The sequence below is a fragment of the Abramis brama genome, assembly GCF_963993115.1.
Source record: "Abramis brama genome assembly, chromosome: 13".
In the NCBI taxonomy this organism is placed as follows: Eukaryota; Metazoa; Chordata; class Actinopteri; order Cypriniformes; family Leuciscidae; genus Abramis; species Abramis brama.
Window position 1 is genome coordinate 2404424 of NC_139975.1, and position 8337 is coordinate 2412760.

The window sequence follows — 8337 nt, forward strand, 5'->3', positions numbered from 1 at the left end:
GCTTTACGAGTGGTGTGCGTGTCAGTGAGAAACATGGCGGAATACCACAATACTTACAGGTGTTTAGCCGTGATATTGTCAGGCTTTTCTATTGACAGCGCAGAGAGCTGATTGCCTGCGCAGAATATGATGGCATTATAAAATAACAATGTAATATGTAACGATAAAGTTTGCAGTGGCTTCATAAATGAACTAAAAACATAAAAAGCAAAGCACACCTGATGCAAATCTCTGTTCTTCATTTTCTAGAACTAGAGTTTAAGAACCTGGCTGTATTTTTGTGTAGAAAATTAAGAGAAAGTACACCGCCATCTTACTCCGATGAAAGTGACTCGAACGCACATGCCGTCATAAACACGACTTCCCACCTCGTACGTACGAACTTCCCAGGAGGACTTGAACGCACTATAAACTAACGCACTACCGTGACGTTAGTGTTCGCTGATTGGCCGAACGCGCATGAAACACCAGCACCCGCCATTTTGAAAAAAGCAGTGTAAACACACAGATTATAGCCTATATATTTACTCCACAAACTAACTCTATGAACATGTAAAGCGTTGATAGATGAGCCTCTTAATCTTTACGGCGAGAAGAAAATCCAACACAACTTTGAGGAGACCAAGAGAAACATGATTATGTGTCAGAATTGCGTGAAATAAAGTCGCAATTGCATCTTATAAAGTCAGAATTCTGACTTTTTTTCTCGCAATTGTAACTTTATATCACATAATTAAAGACTTTTTTTTTTTTTTTTTTACCTCAGAATAGTTTATATCTCACAATTCTGACTTCATATCTCCCAATTGCATATTATAAAGTCAGAATTGAGAGATATAAACATGCAATTCTGGAAAAAAACGTTTATATCTCGAGTTTATATCTCATAATTCTGACTTTATAACACGCAAATGCGACTTTATATCACGCAGTTTTGACTTAATAACACACAATTGTGACTTTATTTCACGCAATTCTGACTTAATAACCTGAAATTTGCGACTTTATATCACGTAATTCTGAGATAAAAAGTCAGAATTGTGAGATTAAAAAGTCGCAATTACCATTTTTATTTTTCACTCTGTGGCGGAAACAAGCTTCCATATCGAACACACGCCATACGCTATTAACTCTTCATTACTGTCCACTTTCATGACAGTTCTATCTAATAACGCATTCGACAGGAGTGTTAGAGAGATCGTACACTAATGAACAGGAGAATGCGAGCGCTGTGTGTTCAGTCGTTCTCAGAGCCGTCAAAATAAAAGTCCCAACAACAAGCGTGGCTCACGTCACTTCAGAGTTCCTACTGGCGCTGCGAACGCAACCAGGAACACGTTCCTAAGGCCGTGTGTCCACCAAAGCGTTTTTAGCCAGATGAAAACGCCTAGCTATGGGCGCTTGAGAGCGTTTTAGCAGCGTTGCGTTTTTTATTTCAGTTGAGACACTTTGCTTATTAAGATACGGAATATCCGCGAAAGTGTTACTAGTATCTCATTTCACACATATTTTGTTTCTGTGTTGATTCTATATTAAAATGTCGATACAATGTAACGTATTTTCTCTGGCTCTTGTTTTAAATGATTTTTTCCCGTTATTATGCTTTTGACGTTGTACAAGCAGAATGTGGCAGTTGACTCTCCATTGACATTGACTGATTTATTTTGGCGTCACTTTGACAGCGAATAACTTTACATCTGAGGCGTTTAAAGACTCCATTTGTCCATTGTTTATTTCTAAAGAAACATGACAATGTATAAAATGCTCCATTACCTTGTATCTTACGTTATGGCCCCGTAGAAGCAGTTTTTGTAAAAGTAGGCTAACGAATTTGCGTCATAACCACGCGACTCTCTGGAAATTACCATATAGACAGGAGGAGAAGCTCGCGGGCAATCAGGGGGAACGTGGAGGCAAAAAGTCTGATAAAGTCAAGGGAGAAGCCCATAGAAAGTCATAAAGTGTCTCCTGCTCCCAGCTCATGGACAGCTCCTACTCACACTCTCCGTCTCTGCAAGATTCGGAAGGGAATGATTCAGATTTCTCTCGGCACAGCTACTAGAAGACAGACGGGTTGCTCACGCCACATCTACGTCGTCAAGCTCAGTTTGAGTCTGCGCAGTCGCTCAGCCATCAGGAAGAAGAGCTTCTAATTTGCTTCACTTTTCTCCGTTGAAACCTATGGGGTCGCTGTGTCCAGTTTATATACTGTCTATGAAACCAAAACGGAAGTGAATTAAACGACAGTTCATCCACTGGCCACTAGAGACCGGCTGCAGAAGAGAGTCAATCCCATAAACCCCCATGTTAAAATGCCCAACTTTACAGCAGAAAAAAACATGTTTACAGTCTGGAGCAAAAAGTGGCTTTGGTCTATACAGCTAATTCTGCCCTTCATGACGACTGTGAGGGGGGTGAATATTTTTATAACTCATCCGTTTAAATTATATTAAGCCTTAAATTTCTGCATAATTAAGGGTGTCCACTTTTGAGTGACAGGTGGATTCCCGCGGCTGTGGTCATTAGTCATCATTAGCCATTTGTCTGCTGTCTGTTAGCCGTCACGTCACCTCAGCTCATTGTCTGACTAAAAATAAATAAATCCGGGAGTGACGCTGCCAAGATGGCGACGGTCGGCCACGCCCACTTTAGGCTTCAAAAACGGTCTTCAGAAACCGACGGGTGACGTCACGGACACTACGTCCATATTTTTTTACAGTCTATGGAAAAAACGCTTCGGTGGACACACGGGCCTAAGGGAACCACCCTGGTGGCGATGCGAAAGCCCCTTTGGTGAGTGTGTGCACCTGCTGCAGAGTGTGTTGATCCAGGCGTACAGCGGCAGCTCTCTTGCCCTCTCCTGTCTGTGCCGGATCTTCTCCGGTAAGATGTTCTCCAGCGTCAGCAGGTCATGTTTGATCCGACATCGAGCCAAAGACGCCACGAGTTTAGTCCTGAACCTGTCACACAACCATAACAGCAAACACTTCACACACAAAACACACTCTATTCTGAAACATGCTAACATGTGTAATGGCAGCGTGCTCTTCGCGTGTCGTCAAAAATGACCGACTTTGAAAGGAATGTACTATATTTTAGTTTGATAATGTTTTTTATTTAATATTTTGTATTTTTAGGGGATTTTATGGTAATACATTATATTTACGCTGTATTTATAATCCATTTATTCACTTTTTGAGCATAGACCTGAAAATTTAATTTCCAACTTAAACTGTCGTAAAAGCACAGACTCTTTTTAAAGACACTTGTCAGATTATTGCTGAAGTGAAACAAGTTTAAAAAAGTGAACTTAAAAAAGTCACAGAATTTTACGTTTATTGTTATGAAAAATGCACAAAAATACTATTTTAAATTTTTATATGAAATCTATATTTTCAAAAACATGTTTTACTCTAAAACTGCAAGAAAATCAAAGCCATGAATCTAAACAAGTTATGCTCCAAATGTGAGGTTGATATGATCTTTCAGTGAGAGTGTGTTCGGCTGCAGTACCAAACGCTTCCACTAGAGGAAACTCGACTCACATTCGTTTCTAATGCGCTCATTTCTGACCGCGAGGAGCACAAGTGTGACTATTTTTATCAGGACCATTTAACCTGTTCGAATCATATCCATGATTATTTTTTATTTTTTGTGTGTTCACATAGCAAGTGCCAAAACCTTTACCGAGTTTTGCACCATTGCGATGAAGTAAAAAAAAAAAAATGACCGAAAAGCACCAGAGGGTTATACAGACAGAGACTTTTGCAGATTAGTATGAGCAGTATGTGATTGAGTATTTGACCTCTGACCCACCTGAGCAGACACGCCTCCACCTCTCTGACAGCCTCGTCTTCTTGCTCCTGATTGGCCGGTTGCAAGCGTGGGAGGAACTTCCTGTCCAGTAAGTCAGTGAGCAAAACGGCCACCAGACTCATGCCACCATCAGGCTGCAAACAGACACACTCTATACTCTACATACCTTTATACTACAAACACACACGAGGAACAGTCAGGAAGTTAAGCTGATACTACGTGACTATCTTATTACACTGCAGAAATGATGTTCTTCCTCAGTGTTTCTGTCTCGTTTTCCAGCACAGATATCTAAACATTCTTATTATATCAAGATATATTGATACACTGATACAAGCAGAATCATATCTCATTTTCTCTTTGCTTTAAGATTATTGTTCTGACTCCAGTGGCAGATATTTGTTCTTGTTTTAAGCTCAAACTCACTTCATTTTGATATTTTATTCAGAAAACAAGAACAGGAATCCTGGAGGACATCAGGTTTATTCTTGCCTATTTAAAAATCTTATTAAATTCCAAAATGATATTTAGCAATTAAATGAAAACAATATAAACATTCACTGCACTAAATAGACTGAGGAACTACGGTCAAACACAGGCTATTTTAGTGTGTGTGTGTGTGTGAGTCTGTGAGAGTGTGTGAGAGTGTGTGTGTGAGAGTGAGTGAGAGTTTGTGTGTGTCTGTGAGAGTGAGTGTGAGAGTGTGTGTGTGTGAGTCAGTGAGTGTGTGCGTGTGTAAGTGAGTGAGAGTTTGTGTGTGTCTGTGAGAGTGTGTGCGTGTGTAAGTGAGTGAGAGTTTGTGTGTGTCTGTGAGAGTGAGTGTGAGAGTGTGTGTGTGTGAGTCAGTGAGTGTGTGCGTGTGTAAGTGAGTGAGAGTTTGTGTGTGTCTGTGAGAGTGTGTGCGTGTGTAAGTGAGTGAGAGTTTGTGTGTGTCTGTGAGAGTGAGTGTGAGAGTGTGTGTGAGTGAGAGTGTGTGTGAGAGTGTGATTGTGTGTGGGAGGGGGTGTCTGTGAGAGGGTGTGTGTGTGTGTGTGAGTCTGTGAGAGTGTGTGCGTGTGTAAGTGAGGGTGTGTGTGTGTGTGAGTCTGTGAGAGTGTGTGCGTGTGTAAGTGAGGGTGTGTGTGTGTGTGTGTGTGTGTGTGAGTCTGTGAGAGTGTGTCTGTGAGAGTGAGTGTGAGAGTGTGTGTGAGTGAGAGTGTGTGTGAGAGTGTGATTGTGTGTGGGAGAGGGTGTCTGTGAGAGTGTGTGTGTGTGTGTGAGTCTGTGAGAGTGTGTGCGTGTGTAAGTGAGGGTGTGTGTGAGTCTGTGAGAGTGGGTGCGAGTGTGTGTGTGTGAGAGTGAGTGGGAGTTTGTGTGTGTCTGTGAGAGTGAGTGTGAGAGTGTGTGTGAGTGAAAGTGTGTGTGAGAGTGTGATTGTGTGAGTGAGGGTGTGTGTGTGTGAGGGTGTGTGTGTTTGTGTGTGTGTGTGTGTGTGAGTGAGGGTCTGTGTGTTTGTGTGTGTGAGTATGTGTCTGAGTGAGGGTCTGTGTGTGTGTGTGTGTGTGAGTGAGGGTCTGTGTGTTTGTGTGTGTGAGTGTGTGTCTGAGTGAGGGTCTGTGTGTGTGTGAGTGAGTGAGTGTGTGTGAGAGAGTGTGTGTGTGTGAGTGAGTGAGTGAGTGTGGTTTGTGTGTGTGTGTGTGTGAGTGTGTAAGTGAGTATGTGTTTTGTGTGTGTGTGTGTGTGTGTGTGTGTGTGTATGTGTGTGTGTGCGTGTGTGTGTGTGTGTGTGATTTTTAGCGTCCCATTCATTGACAACAGCGCTAAAACTCAGGCTTTTATTCCTCAGGTAAACACGCTCTGCTTCAGCGATGCAGCATCAGTCGCTCTCATGTTCTCAGGGTTCAAAATGATCCCAGCGCTTCCCAGCGGTAAATACGACTGGAGAGGGAATTCATGTCCAATTTTTAACTGGGAAACTGGCACATAAACACAACTCTAGACTTCAGCGGTCCAGCGAGTGTGTGTCCTGATCATCAGCAGCTTCTGTAGAGGATTATTATTCCCTGTTCCCTGTGTTTGTCCTCAGTGAAGGTCAGATTCCTCTCGTGTGTGTGTGTGTGTGTGTGTGTGTGTGTGTGTCTAACAGCTCAGGTCCATTACAGAACAACAGGAGTAAATACAACATAAATAATGTTTTATAACAAGCCATCTGTTCATTGTTACTGTAGTTCAAGTCAGTTAAATAATATTACCAGATACAACTTTTGATTTCATTCAGATATTTAGATATAACTAAGATTAATAAATGCTTTAGAAGTATTTTCAATGTTGAACATGTTAACTGATGTTACCAAATGCAATCTTATTATCTTATCTCAATATGAACTCATTGACTGAGTTTATCTCCACTCTCTACTCTATACTTTATTAATTGGCACATAAGGTTGTGTATATGATTCCTTATTACAGAATGTAAGGTGGGAACATTATTAAAAGCAATTATTCATATTCTTTTACTAGATGACGACTAATATCTGAGACAAAGATGATCCTTAAAGAAACATAACTGAGATTTCAGATAAGAGGAGAGCTTTGAAAGAGCATGTGTGTGTGTGTGTTAATGTGCTGATTAACATTAGCGTCAGCTCGTTAGAGGTCATTGTGTGTGTGTGTGTGTGTGTGTGTGTGTGTGTGTGTGTGTGTGTGTGTGTGTGTTTGAGCTTCATTGTGTTCAGAGTTTATAGTCTCTCTTAAGATTCAGAGAAACGACCTGCCAAACCAGCAGCGGACAAACGATTCATCCTTTACAGCGGTCGTATTTCAGCCTCCAGTGTGTGTGTGTGTGTGTGTGTGTGTGTGTGTGAAGTAAATGCATTTGTGAGTGTGTTTGCACCACGACCATCAGTAGTCACATTTACCACATGCAGTGTATTCTGGGAGTTTTAAGTCATTTATGGACTTTCCATTTCATTAGAAAGTCATACAGACAGAAATGACACACACACACACACACACACACACACGCACACACTCTCTCTCACACACACACACAGACACACAAACACACACTCACACCTACACACTCTCTCTCACACACGCACACTCACCTACACGCTCTCTCACACACACACTCACCTATACACTCTCACACACACGCACACTCTCTCACACACACACACACACACACACACACACACACACACACACTCACCTACATACTCTCACACACACACACTCTCACACAGACACACACACTCACCTACACACACACACACACAGAGTCCCGCCCTCCACTCACCATTGGCTGTGAGACAAAGAAGCCGCTGTCAATCAAGACGTCCTCCAAAAGCTCCTGATCTACAGAAACGAGATCAAATAAACGTGTTCAAATACACAAGAAAAATAACACACACCGAGTAAAGCAAGCAGACGTGTTATCGGTTTACATCACAGGTAGAAAGAATATTAAGAACTGCATGAGAGAAAACAAAAGTGACTCACTCAAACCCCAAAGACGCTTTTATTTCAGACAAAACACAGTGTAAAAGTATCATAACAGAAGTTCATATGACTGTATATGCCAAGTCTTCTCACGCCATATGATGATGTGTGTGAGGAAAAGACAAAAATTCAGAAAAATGTAAAAAATAAAAATAAAATGTGAGCATCAATCACCATCCACTTCAATTATGTGGAAAACTCAGACATTCTGCTGAAGATTAACGAGAGGAAACTGTACAGTGTAGAAGAACAACAAAACTGATATTTGTGCTCCTTAACATGATCAAAAGAAGGAGCCGTTCAATTGAAAATACACTTTACAAAAATGGAGAACCGAGAGAAGAGAGAGAGAGAGAGAGAGAGAGAGAGAGGAGAGAAGAGAGAAGAGAGAGAGAGAGAGAGGAGAGGAGAGAGAGAGAGAGAGAGAGAGAGAGAGAGAGAGAGAGAGAGCTGGGATTTTTCCTTCATGTTTGCGAGTGAAAGGGAAATCAGGGATTTGGGATTTTCTTCAGCAGGAACAGAATCTCCTGACGGCTCTTGCAGGAATCTTGTAAATGATGTGTGTGAGTGAAGATAAGGCTCTTATCTTGAGTGACAGGTGTGATCTCCGCCTCTGCCAATCAGCGGTTTCCATGGCAACTACAAACATCCCATTCATCCGCCCTGACAGGAGCTGACAGCCCTGATGGTCACTGTGTGTGTGTGTGTGTGTGTGTGGGCAGGAAATATCAACAAACATGATCATCAATTTGCAGAGAAGAATCTCTCTCTCACACACACACACAATCACTCACTCTCTCACAGACGGACAGACACTCTCTACCTCCCTCTCTCTCTCTCTCTCACACACACACACAATCACTCACTCTCTCACAGACGGACAGACACTCTCTACCTCCCTCTCTCTCTCTCTCTCACACACACACTAACTCTCTCTCTCACACACACACACAATCACTCACTCTCTCACAGACGGACAGACACTCTCTACCTCCCTCTCTCTCTCTCTCTCACACACACACACACAATCACTCACTCTCT

At 42.0% G+C, this 8337-nt stretch overlaps 1 protein-coding gene across 2 annotated transcripts in view; it reads right to left on the bottom strand.

The window, feature by feature from the left end:
• Positions 1 to 8337, bottom strand: part of LOC311094854 (putative methyltransferase NSUN7) — a 37036-nt gene that overhangs the window by 18726 nt on the left and 9973 nt on the right. For both annotated transcript variants that reach the window (XM_084133036.1, XM_084133035.1), the window contains exons 3-5: positions 7094 to 7152; positions 3817 to 3950; positions 2808 to 2960 (exon numbers count right to left, since the gene is read on the bottom strand). In XM_084133036.1, coding sequence (XP_083989162.1) covers positions 2808 to 2960; positions 3817 to 3950; positions 7094 to 7152 — 346 coding nt within the window. The remainder of the gene's footprint in view (positions 1 to 2807; positions 2961 to 3816; positions 3951 to 7093; positions 7153 to 8337) is intronic.